The sequence below is a fragment of the Nyctereutes procyonoides genome, unplaced genomic scaffold (genome assembly GCF_905146905.1).
Source record: "Nyctereutes procyonoides isolate TBG_1078 unplaced genomic scaffold, NYPRO_anot_genome, whole genome shotgun sequence".
Taxonomy (NCBI): Eukaryota; Metazoa; Chordata; class Mammalia; order Carnivora; family Canidae; genus Nyctereutes; species Nyctereutes procyonoides.
Genome location: NW_026575147.1, coordinates 17,906,100 through 17,927,521, shown reverse-complemented (window position 1 = coordinate 17,927,521; position 21,422 = coordinate 17,906,100). Strand labels below are relative to the sequence as shown.

At 38.9% G+C, this 21,422-nt stretch overlaps 1 protein-coding gene across 2 annotated transcripts in view; it reads right to left on the bottom strand.

Annotated features, from left to right (window-relative positions):
• CHD1L (chromodomain helicase DNA binding protein 1 like) overlaps positions 1–21,422 on the bottom strand; it is an 82,464-nt gene that overhangs the window by 16,576 nt on the left and 44,466 nt on the right. For both annotated transcript variants that reach the window (XM_055312448.1, XM_055312447.1), the window contains 6 exons: positions 18,717–18,790; positions 10,462–10,572; positions 7,622–7,736; positions 6,951–7,104; positions 4,748–4,913; positions 799–947 (listed from right to left, as the gene is read on the bottom strand). In XM_055312448.1, coding sequence (XP_055168423.1) covers positions 799–947; positions 4,748–4,913; positions 6,951–7,104; positions 7,622–7,736; positions 10,462–10,572; positions 18,717–18,790 — 769 coding nt within the window. The remainder of the gene's footprint in view (positions 1–798; positions 948–4,747; positions 4,914–6,950; positions 7,105–7,621; positions 7,737–10,461; positions 10,573–18,716; positions 18,791–21,422) is intronic.

Sequence of the window (21,422 nt, the reverse complement as noted above, 5' to 3'; positions counted from 1 at the left end):
CCAGGATAGTGCTCTAAACTTAACCAAAGCACATGGTTGTTATAGCAGTACATCATTTGATTAATTTCAATAGGAATCAGGTACTTCAGAAAAGTAACCTTTTTTTTTATAAAAAGCATACCCTACAAGAGGCCATTTTAGGTTTAATCATTTTTATTTTTTTATAAGATTTTATTTATTTGAGAGCAAGAGACAGAGCATGAGCAGGGGGTAGGGGTAGGGGGCAGAAGGAGGGGAAGAAGCAGACTCTCTGCTGAACATGGAGCCAGATGCGGGGCTCGATCCCAGGATCCTGGGATCATGAACTGAGCCAAAGGTAGATGCTTAACCAACTGAGCCACACAGGTGCCCGGATTTAACTATTTTTAAAGGAAATCCTCCTATAATGTATTATATAATTCTTTCTCAAACAGTATTTCAACATCACGATTTATCTTAATAATAGCTAACATTTAATGAGCACATACTAAGTGCCAAATACCAAGGACATTACATATATTGTTCATGACTGTTACCCTCTCTTAGTGGCATAGGGATATATTATTGGAAGCATTTTGGTGATCTCTTCTGGGATGGTTAAGATGGACAGGGCTGCTTTCACCTGCATTAAATGGTAAAATACACTCTTCTTGTTAATGTTATTTATGGTAACTTTTACATAGGTTCTATACTAGAGTAAATTATATTTCAACAAATATTTACATACTTATTTCTCAATAAATTACTCCTATCATCACTTTTTATTCTCGTAGGGTGTGAATTTGGGAGAATTTATTCTTTTACATGAGTAGTCCTTACATTGCCTTTATTTCGGAGTAACCGGCCCTCTTGAGTAGTTTTCTCCAAAAAGGTCTTTTGAAGGTTCACCAGTTGTTCAAATAATTTTCTGTCTTCTTTACTAGGCTCCTTGGAATAATCTTTACCTTCAAATAAGTACATATGGTTTTCTAAGAACATAAAACACAAAAGAGAAATGTCAGATACTAGAGAAAAATTGATTAATTCTATTCAAAGCAATAACCAGGGCAAATAAGAGAACAGCCTGTATTCTAAATGGGCTAAGACTAGCTTGTGATGAAGGTACTGATTTTGGGTCCCACTAACAGTGACAGGGATCTCACACATTTACTACTTAAAGGAGAGGACATGGCTAATGCCCTCTGGTCTATCTCTAGTTGGTCTGCAAGTCTCTGCTGGATACCTCACCTCCTCCCTGTTGAATCCTGGGATCACACTCATCACTAATTCCACACCACTCTTCAGCATAGGTCTCACTGATAATAAGATCACTTAATAAAAGATAACCAAGAACATAATTTTTTTATTCTGCACATACTTAATACTTAACTCTTTCCCCTCTTTTCTATAATATAAAAGGAACAAGTGGGAAATCAGTGAGAAAATGGAGAATCACAAAAATAATCCCTTTTATTCTTTTCAGATTTCATGAAGTAACTTTATGAGCCTCCCCACAATCCTGGTATAAGTAACTCTGCTGAAGAAAGGGAGAAATGAGGCTCAGACAAGGATTAAGGGACTCCCTGGTTCTTACTGCTAATAAATGAAGAAGGCAAGATTTTGACTCAAAAGCCAGCATGCTCTTTTCAGTGCATTACTGTTGTTTATAGAAGAATGGAGAGTGAACAGGCCAGCAAATACTAATTATAATAATAACAATAATGAAATAGTGTAATCTTGACAGTATTTTATGCTATCAGAACACTTTCACATCTATTATCACATTTGATTTTTCAACTACTTAAAAGAGTAAAGCTACATTAACAGCACCATTTTACAGATGAGGACACAGAGGCCAAAAGGTTGGGTGATGTGCCAAGATCATGAATCACTGATAAGGAGAAGTCATGACAAGCCAAGATCAGCAACCAGAGAGAGGTGAGATAATGATTCTAAAGTGAAGCATATTTAATAGCACATATTACCAAAGAATGTATTTTCACAGCATTATGAAATCAGCTTTAAGTATGTTTTCTTTGGAGAGTATGAAAGCAAAACATTTCATTCTCAAGAGATCAATTGCTTCACACTTATACCCAAATCCAACCAGCTGTAATTCTAATTGGCATTTGCTAATTAAATCAGCAGGGGGCTTTCAATGAGGTGCTCTATCAACAAGTGAGAAAAAAAAGAGCTGGGAAGTGTCAAATATGATCAACATATGTAGCTTCATATTGCATGCAATTCTCAACTTATAAACATGCTTTTTAAAAAACGCTGCCATTCCAGATAAAGCAACCCTATTTTTTTATTTGTTTTTAATTGGAATTGCTTTAACTAATGTCTTTCATATTCATTTATATTATTTTTAATCATATTCCCTGTTCTCATTCTGCAGCCAATAGGAGGCTGGAGACCATAGGCCTAGACCTTCATCTATGTCCTGCTAGGAGAACCATCTACCACAGAATGAACATGTACTCACTGATCAAAGACAAGATTCCAAATTTTAATACAAGTAGGAAATCTTTTCTGGCAGCTGCATTGACTAAGGAATAAAATTATATTTCTGGAAAACAGCAAAATTTTATTTTGTCCTAGTAACATTAGGAAAATAAGCTGAAATTAATCCAGATGAGTGCAGAAATAGGTGCAAGCTTCAGTATTTCATGTAATCCAAGTATAACTTCAAAACACAGTCACATGGATCCATTTAGAGACCTAAAACCACTAAATGGCAGTGAAGGGATTTTGAAAAGATATGAGACAATAGTGGATGGAAAGTTCAATAACTCTTGGAAAATATAAAAAGTGGCTGAAGCAATGAGAAAGCACAAGCAAGGGGATTGGCAGAGGGAGAAGGAGACTTCCCACTGAGTAGGGAGCCCGATGCGGGGCTCAATCCCAGGACCCGGGATCATGACCTGAGCCAAAGGCAAATGCTTTAACCAACTGAGCCACCCAACTGCCCCTTTTAGAGCTTTGAAAAGCACCACCTGCTGCTCTCTCTCTCTCTCAAATAAGTAAATAAAATATTTAATAAAAAAAAAAGTGGGGCGCCTGGGTGGCTCAGTCAATTCAGTCAGTTAAGCATCTGTATTTGACTCAGGTCATGATCCTGAAATCCAGGGACAGAACCCAGCATCAGGCTCCCTGCTCAGCAGGGGGCCTGTTTCTCCCTCAGCTCCCTATCCCGCTTGTGCTCCGCTCTCTTTTGCTCTCTCTCAAATAAATAAAATCTTAAAAAAAAAAATAAAAGTTATATTAAATGTCTCAAGAGAGGACATTATGAAAACAGGATGAGATTAAAACTAAGAAAGAGTACTCAAAAAAAAAAAAGAAAGAGTACTCAAAGAGTAAAGATGGGATACTAATATTATGAAATTTAAAAGCAAAATATGAGAAGAGTCCAAGATCTGTGTCCTATAGAATAATACTAGCTGCCTAGTAAATTCCAATCTCTCCATATACCCTATGAAACCACCCCTAATCTATGTCTACTATAAAACTAGGAGTTAGAGAACATTATAAACTTCCATTTGGAGGTAAATAGAGAAATAAACATCCAAGTGCCAACAGAGCCAGCTCCTAAGCCCACACCAGAGTACAAAGTGAGGCAGAGACTAGCAGTGTTGCATGCAGACCCCAAAAATAGTGCCACATCCTACATGGGAAAATGATAAGGGCAAAATATCTCAGACTCAGTAGATCAGAACATGGGCTACTAAGGAATTGAAGTGAAGGGACCAGAAAGTGCATGCAGCTAGCAATCTGGGAAGGCACTGCTCCTGGAGGAGAAAGAGACATCCCTTGGCAGTTCTGTGGAAAAAAAAAAAAAGGAAGGAAGTGATTGAAATTGGCAATTTTATGGCAAAAAAGGTAAGCAAGTGATGGAAATTGGGAATTCTAGAGAAACAAGAGAATCACAAAACTAGAAGTCATGCCAACCCCATCCCCTACCAAAAAAGGAGGCATCATCTAGTAAAGAAACTACATGTCTGCGTATCTGTGGAATAAGATACTCTTGAATTAAAAAGTCTAGAATAAGACTCTCAAACCTCACCCGGTCCACACTGAATCACTGCTGCCACTGGTGCAAGACAAATATAAGTAGAAGATAGCAAGGAACATCCTTACAAAAACTACTATGTGAAAAAACACCTCAAGTCAGAAATTCACATACCCAGAGCTGAAATGGACAAAAAAGAACAAATGTTGACCAAATTCAGAAAAGATAAAATCATTTCATGGTTAATTGTATTATATCACTTAAAAAAAAATTAGTGGCACCTACACCTTATGGGGGTATGGTGAAGGTAAAATGAAAAAACAGATATAGAACACATGATGCAGTACACACTTCTGATCAAGTATAGAATAAATGTTCAACCAGTGTTAACAACAATGTAAAAAAACCAAATCATTCTACTGTTCAGAAAAGCAATCACTATGTGGAGGGTGCCATACTAAGGACAGTGGGATTTATGAATAAAGGAGAAGATACTTGCAACCAAGGCAGAAATAGTACAAATTAGAATCTTTGAGATACTACTACAAGTGTTAATATCATTGAGTGAGTTCAAAGTTCAGCTACAAATTGAGAATTTCCAGTCAGTCTAGTAAGAATTCTTAGACCAAGAAACTTAAAACAGCGTGCCTAAGATGAGAATAGGGCTGGGTAGGAAAAGATGCCCCAGGGAGCACTATCCAGGACTTTCTATGGGGACCAATCTCACTCAAGTCTAACTCAGGTGGCTGTGCCATTCACTCTACCTTACCCCCAACTTACTGCCTTCCTCCTGCTCCCTGACTCCTCCTTCTGTTGTTGCCAAGGCATCAGAGATCCACTGGCCATTTTTTGTTTCTCCCAGGATTCTCTCCAGGTCTATTTCATCCATGGTGCTCCCCTGAGACGATAGCAGTTTATCCAAACCGAATTTGAGTATCTCACTCAACTTGAATGGAGAAAACGAAAAAGTCCAGTTAGTTCTCATGAACCAAGTATTGGGATGTAGCTTAATGACACAAGGCAAATTCCTTCTCTGTTGGTCAGCCATTCTTCTCTTCCCATGATGATACTGATAAGGCTATTTAGTAGGTGGATGGTGGCCAAGCAGAAAGGTGATAAATCAGTGATGCTGACTTTGACAATTCTCCATAACAAGAAAAATTAGTCAATTTTTTTCCTAGAATAGTAACATCCTGCATTAACTATAGGACTTCTCAGAATCTTTTTCATGGGCACTTCTAGTAGCCGCATCAGAGACTCAGTTAGCTTCTCTCCCATAGATAAACTTGGAAGAAGACGGCTATACTGGGTACTTTCCCTCTACTATTAACTGACTTATTTCCTTTGGTAACCTGGGTTCCTACCACAGCGCTCTATGGAAACACCTTTACAAAGGCAAGTTAACAACTGACAGCCAGACCTGAAGGCCATTTCTCAATTCTAATCTTCTTGGATATTCCTCTGGCACTGTACTATCCTGCTTCTCTTCCCTTATCTCAAATGTACCCTTAGTCTACTACCTAGGGACATAGGAACCACTCAAACAGTTCAAATAATTTCCCTGGCTTTAGCTTCCTACTTCCAGATTTGCAACTTCTTAAGCACTAACTCTTTGAGATTCCAAATCAAGGTAGACTCATATCTTGGCTTCTAGTTCCTATCTTATCCTTTTAGACTGGGTTAGTTATCTCTAGATGGCCTAGTATTTGTGAGCCAAACACTGGTGGGAACATAAACTGTTCCCAACACCGGCTGTTTAAGAGAGTTCTGTCAGACTTCTTGCCCAGCTCAAGGATACCAGAAGGTTACATTCTGGCTCTAATGTCTGCTTTCTCACTTCTCCATCCAGACTATACTAGTTATCTCTTTGGTTGCCAAAAACAAAGGTGACAACCCAATGCCCTTGTTTCAAATGAAAGCAGTCTGTTGTTTTAAAATAATCCAATAATAAAAGATGTGGTTGTGGCTTATTAAATCTAAGAGGTATAAGATTTTCAAGTCCTGAAAGAAGGAAGCAGGTTCATTACCCTAGAGAAAGGCAGATGTGAACATTTATTGAATGCTTATTGTGCACTAAGTATTGTCTGAAGTGCTTCTGACTATTTTAGTGAATATGAACCCCGGGACAAAATGGAAGAACTTAAGATATATTATGAGTTCTAATTTTAACGCAGGGGTTAATGAAGAATAAACTCAAAGCCTTCTTCCAGAAGAGAAAATCTTCAAGTCATTGTTTCCTACCCAGTATTCCCTTCTTCAAGTAATTAGCTCTATTCGTTCATCCATTTTTCCTAAAGCATAATTTTGAATTCTCATTTTCCCTCCTCTATGAAGATTAGTGATCAAACGGTCTAGGGTTAAGATGAGGTATGGGGGCGGCCCCCGTGGCGCAGCAGTTTGGTGCCGCCTGCAGCCTGGGGTATGATCCTGGAGACCCAGGATCGAGTCCCGCATCAGGCTCCCTGCAAGGAGCCTGCTTCTCCCTCTGTCTGTGTCTCTGCCTCTCTCTCTCTCTGTGTCTATGAGTAAATAAATAAAATCTTTAAAAAAAAAAAAAAAAGATGAGGTATGGGATCCATAATCATTTATTATGCTTAGTTCTTTAGTTTATCTAATTTTTTTAAACAATCCTCTGAGGTAACTTCCAGTATTCTCATTTTTTGAGAAGCAGAGTACATCTGAGAGGTTTTAAGGTATCTGCTCAAAGCTACACAGCCACTAATTGACCAGGTGTGGATCTGAATCCAAGTGAGGGGGATCTAAAGCCCATCCTTGTTATTCCATATTCTGCTTAACATATCATGTTCATTTTTAGCTCCTTGCCTGCATGCAGTAGATACCATGGCAGATATGTTTGGCCAGGGAACAAATGTATGGTTGGGGAGAGTTGGTTGTTAATGCCAGTTCTTTGTGTTTACTTTCTCACCGACAACAAAGTACTGACAACATGACACATTCTTAAGGGGAACACAATGTATTATACCTGGAGGTCAGCGTCGGCTGCAGGTTTTTGGGCCCCCAGAGTAAAATGGCCTCCCTCTATGATTGCATTGGTAAGCTGCAGTTTGGAGGCTGCTTTCCTACAGACTATTTCCTCCACAGTGTCTCGGCCAATCAGCCGAATAACTTTAACAGACCTGTATGGAGTCAAAGGAGAGGAATCTGCTGTGAGGGTCTGCACGGGTGAGCACAAGGTTAATATCCCTAAAAGGAAACAACCCAAAATACCGCATCCAGAGTACAACTGAAGGGAGACTGTACTATGTGGGCCTGAGCATTTGTTAGAGAGATCTGGCCCGACAAAAGCTTTCCAAGGGATTCAAGGAAGGGATGAGGAGAGGACCATAAATGGTTTTCTGATGGGAACAGAAGAAGAAAACCTCTGGTAGATCTCAATTGTCCTCTGGTCAAAGGGTAAGATTCATCTTTTTAGCGTAACTCCACAATTCTATAACTTCATTTTTAAACTAAATTAGATCTTAACTCAAGAAAAAGGAATTAAATAACTTCTAAGGGTTCCTCCTAGTCTTTTCAGTGTTTGTGCTTTTAGTGAAGCCAAGTCTGGTAGTCACAGGACTAGCTTCATTTCCTTCCCACGCCAGAACTGCTGAGGAGCCCAGGATGTAGAATAAGGCTGGTGTTGCAATCTCTCACTTGTTCTGGCCAATCCGATGAGCCCTGGCTGCTGCCTGCAAGTCATTCTGAGGATTGAAATCACTGTCGACAAAAATAACGGTATCTGCAGCCGTTAAGTTCATGCCAACTCCTCCTGAAAACAATGCAAAAGGAACGTGATCAGCAGCATGCTGGCCAGAACCAGATAATAAAGACGCAAGGCTACAGCGGTATGAGTGCTAAAATAAGATCCGTCAAGACAATTGGCGTCACCCTGCAAACTGACACCCCATCCCCAACTCCAGGACCTTGTGTGATTAACAGTGCTACCTGGGCTCATATTGCCGACTTGGGAAAATTTAACTACCAAAAGTAACAATGAGAGGAGCAGAGGCAAGAAGCAAAAGTGCATGCTTAAATTAGTGCCAGGAAACAATTTTAAAAGGCTTGATGGGTTTTAGGATACTCTTTGTAAGAGGATGCATCCTCTTTCAAAGGAAAACAGCTTTAAATACACAAGAGGTCTTCTGCTGTGGGCGCCATTAAGAGAGGAGTTAATATCCACCTCAGGTTACAACTAAGGTAGCAAGATCCCTGATACAAGCTAATGAGAACAGGGGATGACATTTATTTTACACTCCTAAGTAGAGCAGGAAACTACCTCCCTCTGACAGGAAAAAACTTTAGAAAGTCTTTTCTGTATCTGTTTCCATATTAATTAAAGAGAAGGTAACAAAACCAACCACAGGACAAGAACACTCCATGGGACAACTTTCTGATCCTTCTTCAGCGTTGTAGGAAAACGGCTAAGGAGGCTCTTTGGATGATGAGAATTAATTAAGAGAACCATGAAAGCAAATTACAGCCTTGTCTTTGATTAATGTGGAAACAAGTACAAAAGGGATTCCCTCTTGCCAGGGGTCGTTACAGCTCATTGCTGAAACAAGCGAGCCTGAAAGGGCTTGTTCCAAGAGCCTGAATTAAGAACTAACTTTTAAGATGGGCTACTGACTCTAGGCTGGCTCTCAAGACTAGTCAGGCAGGAACGTTCTAATTAAAGACTTCATATAAAATTAAACTTGGAATAAAGTGATAATAAAGACTGATTACTGAGACATGTTAAATTATACCTTATAATAATGCCAGCTACACTTGTGCTGTGCTTACTACATGCCAGGCACTGTTCTAAGCATTTTACATATTTCAACTCCTTTAATCCTCACAACAACCTTATGAGTATTGTATTATTATTCTCATTTTATAGATAAAAACAGAGAACCCAAGGGACTTAGCAGAGATCACACAGCTAGAAAGTGAAAGGGCCAGGAGTCAGTCCCACAATGTCTGTCTGGCTTCAGGGCCTTAGCTTTTATCCACTGCACGTTAATGATCTCTCAAGAACTTATTAACATGTGCTACATAAAAATTATCATCTTCTTCTTGGGTTAATGTCATCTCAGTTCAGCTCTGCCTCATGGAGATGTAAGGTTTTACAAATAAGCCAGTCTCCTGCTTGTTTGGGACTTATCGTGAGCTATTACTGCCACCTGGTGGCAATATGCTTGCTTCAATCACAGAAATATTTGAAAGTTTGAGGAAAACCTGTTAAATAAATAATACACTAATCTACAGCTAAACAGTGATGGCAAACATGACCATTAGTGCTTCAAAAAGGCTCACGTCCAGGAATATTTCAGTTCTTAAAAGATTACTCAGTATTGATTGGTTCTGAGTACTTGTCCTAATTTTAGACTTTTCAAACATAATGATACTCTGAATATGAAAATGATGAAATCAGTAACGCATAAATAGACCTGTTTTCCAACACTGAAGATACACTTGCCCTGATCCTTCCAGTGTCTCCTAAGACCATCGCTGAGACAACAGAGAACGTGAATAAACGGCTGACTCAGGGTGCAGTCTATAATGGAAACAACTGAAGCCAAATGCATGGGATTATACCTTTGTAATACAGAGATGAGACATACACAAGTGAAACAATCTCCTTATGGTCAAGATTCTACCTAACACATCTTTTATGCTCCCTTACAGTACGAGACAGTTAATAAATACTTTCTAAGTAAGATGGAGCTCTCTCTTTAAAAAGATATTGATCTACCTTTAATAGAGGACACACATCCCTTTAGTGTTCCTGCATCTATTCCATCAAGATTTAGGTCTATAAAAAATAACATAATGAAACTAAGATTCTAAAAATGCAAAACTAATTTAAGGTTGACTTGCTCCATGACATAAGAATAGTTTCATCTCTAAGAACTGATTTCAAACGACTGAAGCATCTTTTAAAGCAGTCTTTAACAGGTAAAGCACTATAAATGTCACATAAAATATTTATGACTTAGCTCATAAAGATAGTGTTAAAAATAATTCTAAAGAGCTAGTAATTTCATTATAATCACAACTTCTTTTAAAAAAGAAATTTTAATTAAGCTTCTACAGCACTATTCCAGAGCTACTTATGGAGGAGGGGTAATTAGCAGACAGGTTGTTATCTCACTTCCCAAATTCACAGCTGGCAAGGAAAGTGTTCTTTACTGAATGTGAATAAAACTTTCCACAAAATTACAGACATCTTATAGGACAACCCCAAGTCAGTGGTCAAAGCAAATTAAAATTATTTTCCAACAACCCCTGATTTTAGCCGTACTTCTCTGAGCTGGCAGCTTAGATAACTTAGACAGGAAAGAACTCCATGCTAGGGGTTAACTTACAGCCACTCCCTCAATTCCCCTTTTTTTACGTTCCTAGGCAACAACCTCACCTTTCAGAGAATTAAGGGAAAACATACTAATTGTCGGGATGGAAAAGTACTGTGTCTCCCCTATTTGTCTGCTTTTGTCAATACCTATGTGGCCTACCTGCCCTGGTACTCAGGAGAAAAATAAAAACAGGCTGCTGTCCAAAGTTCTTAATGGCCAGGTGTCTCTCTTCTCCTCTCACAGAACCATCCACACGCTCGTAGCTGTACCCTTCAAACAGAAAAAGAAAACAGAAATAGAAACTCTTTTCATGTATTCTTTGGGGAATAAAACATTGTCAGCTCAAAGCCAAATGCTAATTTTGTCCCTTTCTGTATATAGGTATATGCCTCTACTTCAAGCAAATCCCATGGGAAAAATCTAAATTTAGGTGATATTTCATTGTCTTATGAAAGAACTCAACATAATATATCTCTCTGGATATTTTAAGTACATGCAGTTGAAATACTTGGCATTTGTGGAGTTAATAGTCAATTCTGACTATCCCAACCCTGAAGCACATGTGAACCATGCTATGTAGTAGTTTCCAACTCTGCATGATAGAATTCTTACTTATGCAAGCAGTAAGACAAGCACTTGGGCGCTGGCAAGTGAGCCTGCCCAAAGGCCCAGCAGCTGCCTTTCAATGAAGCTTCTGGTTTTCCATCCATCCAAGACCCGTTGGGATCTGTTTGTGAATCTGGGGAATCTCAACATACCAATGGCATTTCCGGCAAGTGTCCAATGGACCAGGTATACTGTAGTACTTGGGGCATCAAGTGGCTCTGACAACCCTACTGCAAATTCATGTTTTAAACAGTAAGGTCTGAAGCTGATACTCCCTCACCACTGATCTCAAGGTGAATCAGTGTTATGGCCTTACCCCATCATTCCACATACATTTTGTTATATATTAAACAGATTCCCCAGATAATAACTTACATTCCCTATTGTTTATATAGAAAAAACTTACCCTTAGTTGATATGTGCAATCTCTGTAATTTCATTTTTTTCTACTGATCCTGAGAAAGTGCTCAACTGTTGAATGTCACAAGACACCAAAAGCTCTTTTTTTTTTATCAAACATTTTCAAAGACACTCAACATTTCTGTAACTCAGATTTTTTCCACTACCCATAATTTTAAATCACATCACCAGTGGGAACGTGTTTATTTCTGCCCATGTGTCTCTACCTGGCTGTCAATCCTTGTGTAACACACCTTTCCCCTTACTTTCAATCTTTCTTTGGTTCAGAATAATGTTCTTTCACTTCTTTCCTTTGTGACATACCTCCCACCCCAGATTACTCCTCACAGACCTACTAGACTGTTAAGTCTAAAAAAGGCTTAAGCAGAGGGAGGGGCAAGATGGTGGAAGAGCAGGGGTCCTCAACTCATCTGGTCCCACAAACTTACCTAGATAATTTTCAAAACATCCTGAACACCTACAAATTCAAACTGAGATTTTAAAGAGAGAACAGCTGGAATGCTACAGAGAGAAAAGTTTTAGCTTCTAACAAGGTAGGAAGGCAGGAAAAAAAAAAAAGAATAAGGTGGGGGAGAGGAACTGTGACTAGCAGAGCTAAAGCCAAGTGGGGAAAGCCTCCATGGCAGGAAAGCCCAGCCCTGGAAAAGCAGGAACTCTAAAAACCTGCACTGGAGTTTTCCCTAATGGAAAAGTGCTCAGCAGGGAAATCAGGAGAACTGCAGAAGGGGCAGTGAAGCCCCAAGATTCCAGAGTCACTATAAAAGGAGGGGCGCCCGGGGTAAAGCTCACTGCAAACCATGAGCTTTGCAGATCCAGTATTGGTAAAGGGCTGGAGTGTCGCAGCCCTCCGGGGGCATTTGGGAAAAGCCCAAGCAGATCAGTGCACCTGTGCCTGCCCCCAGAAGCATCTAGACCAATGCAGACTGCAAGACTGCAGTTAGTTACTCCAGGGGAGCTCGATTCCAGAGCTGGAAATCTGGTCACCGCCATTTTCGAATTTTCTCTGTTTCACCTTGTGCCTGGGAGAGGCAGGACAACCAGGGAAGGCCTCACAGGATGAACAGCTCATACTGAGCCCAGCACCTGTCCAGGGACAGGGCATCTCTGCAAAGGCACAGACACCTGAGAATCAGCACAGCAGACCCCTCCCCCAAGAACTATTGGAAGAACAAGGGAAGAGCAAGTTTACTGAACAAGCAGCGCTGGAAAGCTCCAGGACTGAGAGAAAATAGTATATAGAACTAGAGGGTCCTTTTATTTTTTTTTCCATTATGACTTGTTTTTATATCCGACTAAAAATGTCCAATATTTTTTCTTTTACCACCTTAACTACAATATTTTACCAACTCTTCATTTTTTTTTAAAGATTTTATTTATTTATTCATGAGAGACACACAGAGAGAGAGGCAGAGACACAGGCAGAGGGAGAAGCAGGCTCCATGCAGGGAGCCTGATGTGGGACTTGATCCCAGGTCTTCAGGATCACGCCCTGGGCTGAAGGCGGCGCTGAACTGCTGAGCCACCCGGGCTGCCCTAACTCTTCATTTTTAAGCTTTTTCCTTTCTGGCTTTCATATTCCTACAAGTACATGTCTTAGATATATTTTTCACTTCTGGATTCCCTTCAACATATTAAATTTAATTTTGGTAGATATACAAGATATGGGTATTTGTTTTTTGTTTTTCCTGCCTCATTTAGTTTTACAATGGTGGAAGTTAGTGCTTTCTAAAACATGACCAACATACACCCAGAACGAAGTGGAACACCATGTTGGTTCACACTCTGTGAGATTATATTCTCTCTTCCTTCCCATTCTGCCCCCCCTCTTTTATCTTGTTTATGTTTTTATAGTTGATGTTGGGGCTTTATAGAAGTATTGCTGGTTTATATAAATTTGGGATTGTGCATCTTCTAACATACAGAAAATACACTCAGAACCAAGAGGATCACACTCTAGGACCCCTCAGGTAGACAACATTCTCTCCACTAACACTTCCTCACCACCACCATGAACCCCCCTTATTTTTCTCTTTACTTTTTCTTTCTTTTTTCTTCTTTGCTTTTGGTTTTTGGCTTTTTATTTTTGCTACTTTGTTTTAAAATTTGTTTTTCACTTTAGTGGTCCTTTTGTTTTATTTTCTTCTGTTCTTCTTTTTCTTTTATTTTCTGGTCTCTGACCTCTTCAGAATCATCTATGGTGTACTTTACTTAGGTCATGGTTGGTATTTTTGACAGCCCACTCATACAGCCACATTGCACTGGACAAAATGAATAGAATGAAGAATTCACCAAAAAAGAAAGAACTGGAAACAATACTCTCTGCCATAGAGTTACAGGATTTGGAATTAAATATGATGCCAGAAATTCAATTCAGAAGTACAATTATAAAAATACTGGTGGCTCTGGAAAAAAGCGTAAAGGACTCTAGACACCTCATTACTGCAGAATTGAGATCTAATCAGGCCGAAATTAAATCAGATTATATGAGATGCAAACCAAACTAGACGTTCTAACTGCTAGGGTTAATGAGGTGGGAGAAAGAGTGACATAGAAGACAAGTTAATGGGAAGGAAGGAAGCTGAGGAGAAAAGAGAAAAACAATTAAGAGCCCACGAGGAAAGGCTTAGGGAAATAAATGATAGCTTGAGAAAGGAGGATATATGTCTAACTGAGTTTCCAGAAGAGGCTGAGAGAGAGAGAGGACCACAAAGTATACTTGAAGAAATCATAGCTGAGAACTTCCCTAATCTGGGAAAGGAAACAGGCATTCAGATCCACGAGATAGAGAGGACCCCAAAAATCAACAAATCTGTTATTAATAAAAATCAATAAATCTGTTATCAATCCCAAAAAATCAATAAAAATTGTTCCAACACCTCAACATTTAAGAGTGAAACTTGCAAATTACAAAGATAAAGAGAAAATTCTTAAAGTAGCTCGAAACAAGAGACTTTTAACTTATATGGGGAGAAATACCAGATTAATAGCAGACCTCTCCAAAAAGACCTGGCAGTCCAGAAAGGGCTGGCAGGATATATTCATGAGAATAACATGAAGCAAAAAATACTTTATCCAGCAAGGCTGTCATTCAGAATAGAAGGAGAGATAAAGAGCTCCCAGGATAGACAGAAGCTGAAAGAATATGTGATCACCAAACTGGCTCTGCAAGAAATATTAAGGGGCTGTAAAAGAAAAGAGGAAGTCCAAGGAAACAATCCACAAGAACAGGGGCTGAATAGGTAATATTATGACACCAAATTCATATTTTTCAATAGTTACTCTGAATGTGAATGGGTTAAATGATCCCATCAAAAGACACAGGGTATATGACTGGATAAAAAAGCAAGACCCATCTATATGCTGTCTCCAACAAGAGACTCACTTTAGACATAAGGATACCTCCAGACTGAAAATGTGGAGAACCATTTACCACTCAAATGGTCCTCATAAGCAAGCTGAGGTAGCAATCCTCATAACAGATAAATTAGAGTTTACACCAATGTAGTAAGTTGAAGAGAGACACTATATCATACTTTAAGGGTCTATCCAACAAGGAGACCTAACAATCATGAATATTTATGCCCTTAATGTGGGAGCCACCAAGTATATCAATTAATAGCCAAAGTGAAGAGATATTTAGATAATAATACACTAATATAGGAGAATTCAACACGGCACTTTAAGCAAATGACAGATCTTATAAGCACATCACCAAAGAAACAAGAGCCTTAAATGATACACTGAACCAAGAGATTTCACATATATATACAGAACTTTCCATCATAATGCAACTGAATACACATTCTTCTCAAAGGCACATGGAACTTTCTCCACAATAGACCACATACTGGGTCACAAATCAGGTCTCAACTGACCAAAAGATTGGGATGGTCCCCTGCATATTTTCAGACCACAATGCTTTCAAACTAGAACTCAATCACAAGAAGGTTTGGAAGAAACTCAAACACATGGAGGTTAACGAGCATTCTACTAAAAGATGAATGAGTCAACAAGGAAATTAGAGAAGAATTAAAAGATACGTGGAAACTAATGAAAATGAAGATAACAGCTATTCAAAATCTTTGGGATACAGCAAAAGCAGTCCTAAGAGGGAAACACACTGCAATATAAGCCTCCCTCAAAAAACTCATATATACTATATATGAGTATATATAGTATACTTTATGTACTAAGCTAACCTCAGACTTAAGGGAATTGGAGAAAGAACAGCAAGTAAAGCCTACACCAAGCAGAAGAGAGACAATAAAGATTTGAGCAGAACTGAAGGAAATAGAGACTAGAAGAACTGTAGAACATATCAACAAAATCAGGAGCTGGTTCTTTGAAAGAATTAATAAGACAGATAAACCCCTAGCCAGCCTTATTAAAAAGAAAAGATAAAAGACTCAAATTAATAAAATCACAAATGAAAGAGGAGCGATCACAACCAATACCAAGGAAATACAAACAATTTAAAAAATGTATTATGAGCAGCTCTATGGCAACAAATTAGGCAATCTAGAAGAAGTGGATGCCTTTCTGGAAAACTACAAATTATCAAAACTAGAACAGGAAGAAATAGAAACCTGAACAAGGCAATCACCAGCAAAGAAATTGAAGTAGTCATCAAAAACCTCTCAAGACACAAAAGTATAGGGCCAGATGGCTTCCCAGGGGAATTCTATCAAACATTTAAAGTAGAAATAATACCTATTCTACTAAAGCTGTTCCAAAGGATAGAAAGGGAGGGAGTACTTCAAAATTCGTTTTACGAGACCACATTACCTTGATTCCAAAACCAGACAAAGATCAGACCAAAAAGGAGAATTATAGACCAATATCCCTGATGGAAATGGATGCAAAAATTCTCACCTAGATATTAGCCAATAGGAATCGACAGTACATTAAGAAGATTATTCATCATGACCAAGTGGGATTTACCCCCGGGATGCAAGATTGGTTCAACACTCGTAAAACAATCAACATGATAGATCATGTCAACAAGAGAAAAAACAAGAAACATATGATCCTTTCAACAGATGTAGAGAAAGTATTTGACAAATTACAGCATCCATTCCTGATTAAAACTCTTCAAAGTGTAGGGATAAAGTGAACATTCCTCAATATCTTAAAAGCCATTTATGAAAAGCCCACAGTGAATATCATTCTCAATGTGGAAAAACTCAGAGCCTTTCCCCTAAGATCAGGAACATGACAGGGATGATCAATCTCACCATTGTTATTCAACATAGGACTAGAAGTCCTAGCCTCAGCAGTCAGACAACAAAAAGAAATAAAAGGCATTCGAATTGCCAAAGAAGTCAAACTCTCCCTCTTCACAGATGACATGATACTCTATATAGAAAACGCAAAATACTCCATCCCAAGACTGCTAGAACTCATACAGCAATTCGGCAATGTGGCAGGATACAAAATCAATGCACAGACATCACTGGCATTTCTGTACACTAACAATGACACTGAAGAAAGAGAAATTAAAGAATCAATGCCATATACAATTGAAACCAAAACCATAAGATACCTAGGTCAACCTAACCAAAGAGGTAAAATATCTACTCTTAAAAACTACAGAATACATATCAAAGAAATTGAGGAAGACCTAAAGAGATGGAAAAACTTTCTACATTCCATGCTCATGGATTGGAAGAATAAACATTGTGAAAATGTGAATGCTACCCAGAGCAATGTACACATTCAATGCAATCCCTATCAAAATACCATGGACTTTCTTCAGAGAGTTGGAATAAATCATCTTAAGATTTGTGTGGAATCAGAAAAGACCCTAAATAGTCAGGGGAATATTGAAGAAGAAAACCAGAGCCGGGGGCATCACAATGCAGATTTCAAGCTGTATTACAAAGTTGTGATCATCAAGACAATGTGGTACTGTCATAAAAACAGATACATAGATCAATGAAACAGAATAGAGAACCCAGAAATGGGTCCTCAAATCTATGACCAACTAATATTTGACAAAGCAGGAAAGACTATCCACTGGAAAAAAGACAGTCTTTTCAATAAATGGTGCTGGGAAAATTGGACAGCCACATGCAGAAGACCATTCTCTAGACCATTCTCTTACACCATACACAAAGATAAACTCAAAATGGTTGAAAGACCTAATGTGAGAGAAGAATCCATCAAAATCCTAAAGGAGAACACAGGCAACACCTTTTTTGAACTTGGCCACAGGAACTTCTTGCAAGATACATCTATGAAGGCAAGGGAAACAAAAGCAAAAATGACTATTGGGACTTAATCAGGATAAAAAGTTTCTGCACCAGAAAAGAAACAGTCAACAAAACTAAAAGACAACCTACAGAATGGGAGAAAATATTTGCAAATGACATATCAGGTAAAGGGATAGTATCCAAGATCTATAAAGATCAAAAAAAAAAAGAACTTATCAAACTGAACACCCAAGAAACAAAAAAATCCAATCATGAAATGGGCAGAAGACGTGAACAGACATTTCACCAAAGAAGACATACACTTGGCCAACAAGCACATGAAAATATGCTCTGCATCACTTGCCATCAGGGAAATATAAATGAAAACCACAATGAGATACCACCTCACACCAGTGAGAATGGTGAAAATTAACAAGACAGGAAACAATAAATGTTAGAGAGGATGTGGAGAAAGGAGAACCCTCTTGCACTGTTGATGGGAATGCAAACTGGTACAGCCACTCTGGAAAACAGTGTGGAGGTTCCTCAAAGAGTTAAAAATAGATCTACCCTATGACCCAGCAATTGCACTAGTGGGTATTTACCCCAAAGATACGGATGTAGTGAAATCCCGGGACACCTGCACCCCAATGTTCATAGCAACAATGTCCACAAGAGCCAAACTGTGGAAGGAGCCACAATGTCCTTCAGTAGACAAATGGATAAAGAAGATGCAGTCTATATATACACTGGAATATTACTCAGCCATCAGAAAGGATGAATATCCACCATTTGCTTTGATGTGGATGGAACTGGATGGTATTACGCGGACTGAAATATGTCAATCAGAGAAGGACGATCATCATATGTTTCATTCATATGTGGAATATAAGAAATAGTGAAAGGGATTATGAGGGAAAGGAGGGAAACTGAGTGGGAAAAATTAGAGAGGGAGATAAATCATGAGAGATTCCTAACTCTGGGAAACAAACAAAGGGTTGCAGAAGGGGAGGTGGGTGGGGTTTGGGATGATGGGTGACGGGCACTAAGGAGGGCACTTGATGGGATGAGCACTGGGTGTTATACTATATGTTGGCAAATCGAATTTAAATAAAAACAAACGTAAAAAAATAAATAAAATAAAATAAAAATTAAATTAAAAAGGCTTAAGCAACATAGTAGCCAAGGAATATTCACCTCTGTAGTCCATGTAATCTTGGAGAATATCCAACATCTGGGTCATTTGGGAGAAAAGTAAAACTCGATGGCCCCTGGCAAGAAAGAGAAAAGAAAGAGCTGCCAACTCTAAATTTTTAAGGGGAGTTGTCCTCAGGGGAATCTTACCAAAGAATGCAAGTTTATAAATAAATGAAATACTGAAGCGGAAATATAAATACTGTAATCATTTGTAGAGACTTCCTCATAAATAACTCCACAGGTAGCCATATCCTGCAAAGTAGAAGTAATCAAACCACAGATACATATATTCACAGGAATATGTGTCAATGCACCAGGGGGTTTAGAAAGCCCTGTGATAACCAAGGCACCTCTTTCTGGAATGTCAATTTACTAATGGAAAGAAATACACACTTTAATTTTAACTGCGAAATAAATAAATATGTAAATAATAAAATGCAAAATTCAAATGCACAAAACCCAACTCTGAATCCTGAAGAACTTGTGGTCATCCATCTACAGACATTCTCTACTTGGGGATGTGAAATCACTATCCTCTCATCTACAGCTGTATTGGTTGAAAAGTCTGAGAAGTATCACTTTAGAGAATCAAGGGGCAGGTGGCTTCTCATATTCCATATAATACGTTAAAAATTATGTATGGGGGGCAGGGAAAGGAGGAGGCAAAATGAATTAGGCCAAGAATAAAGATAAGCCTATAGCACCCATGCTACCAGGTATTATTTTAAGTCTTCACAAAGAAAGAAATAGGACACTGTCAAAATACAGGAGTCTCATTAGGAAAACTAATTTAATCTGAGCTTGCAATGTGTGTACAGGAACAATTATGAAAAACCCCTTCAAGACTCTAGCCTCAAATGTGTGGAAAACGTATTGAATTTGAGGACCTCAATTCTAATTCCATCTCTGTCATTTGCTGGCTGTGTGACTTTAAAGAAGTCACATGACCACTCTGGGTCTGTTTTGTACCTGTGAAAAGAAAAGGTTGGATAGAAGATATTTACGGGTCCTCCTTCACTTGTAACACACTTGTACTAGATATATCAGAGCCAATAAAATACACCACGGCATGCAATTATTTAGTTTGCACGTTTCTTAATGTTGGGTAGTTTTGCCATATCTGAGGTTTAATGGTTAGTTCAGGCTCACCTGGAACAGTATGAAATCCTTAGGAAGCTGGGCCTTTTTTATACTTGTCTTCTCACTGGGGACCAGAAGGACCAGGTAGAGGCTGGATACCAGGCCACTGAACACATAGCTGGACCTTTTAAGACTCCAGAAGTGACTTGGTCTTCTGCTACCCAATTCATGTCCCTGGGAAAGAGTCCCCCAAGTTCTCTCTGAACCAAACCCCACAGGTTAACTAAGGTGTATATTTACTAAGCCGTCATTAGGTGCCAATTCAATGCAAGATACCAGCAGGTAATTAAAAAAGAAATGCTTGGTGCTATCTCTGTCTTTGTGGAACTAAACAATACAGGTGAAGCAAGAAGATTATAACATACCAATTAAACAGAGAGCAGATTTATCAGATAAAGGACTGGTATTCAAGATCTCTAAAGAACTTATCAAACTGAACACCCAAGAAACAAAAAAATCCAATCATGAAATGGGCAGAAGACGTGAACAGACATTTCACCAAAGAAGACATACACTTGGCCAACAAGCACATGAAAATATGCTCTGCATCACTTGCCATCAGGGAAATATAAATGAAAACCACAATGAGATACCACCTCACACCAGTGAGAATGGTGAAAATTAACAAGACAGGAAAACAATAAATGTTAGAGAGGATGTGGAGAAAGAGAACCCTTTTGCACTGTTGATGGGAATGCAAACTGGTACAGCCACTCTGGAAAACAGTGTGGAGGTTCCTCAAAGAGTTAAAAATAGATCTACCCTATGACCCAGCAATTGCACTAGTGGGTATTTACCCCAAAGATACAGATGCAGGCCAGGACACCTGCACCCCAATGTTCATAGCAACAATGTCCACAAGAGCCAAACTGTGGAAGGAGCCACAATGTCCTTCCACAGATGAATGGATAAAGAAGATGTGGTATATATATATACATATAAAATGTGATATATATATGTGTGTGTGTGTGTGCGCGCGCGTGTGTGTGTGTGTATATATGGAATATTACTCAGCCATCAGAAAGGATGAATACCCACCATTTACTTCAATGTGGATGGAACTAGAGGGTATTATGCTGAGTGAAATAAGTCAATTGGAGAGGGTTTCACTCATATGTGGAATATAAGAAATAGTGAAATGGACTACAAGGGAAAGGAGTGAATCTGAGTGGGGAAAAATGAGAGAGGAAGACAAACCATGTGAGACTCCTAACTCTGGGAAACAAAGGGTTGCAGAAGGGGAGGAAGATAGGGGTATGGGGTGACTGGGTGACAGGAACTAAGGAGGGCACTTGATGGGATGAGCAATGGGTGTTATTCTATGTGCTGGCAAACTGAATTGAAATAAAGTATTAAACAAACAAAACAAACAGGAGACTAAGGCAGTGCATTGTGAAGTGCTAGATCAATTAGGACCCTAGGTGCTATAGGAATTCAGGAAAGGGAAGGATGATTACGGAGGGGATGAGGTGGGATGGGATAGGGTGCGGGTGTGGTTGCAGAGAAGGAATCAGAATCAGGGTTTTAAAGAAAGGAAAATTGGAATCAGTCTCAAGAAATCAGTGA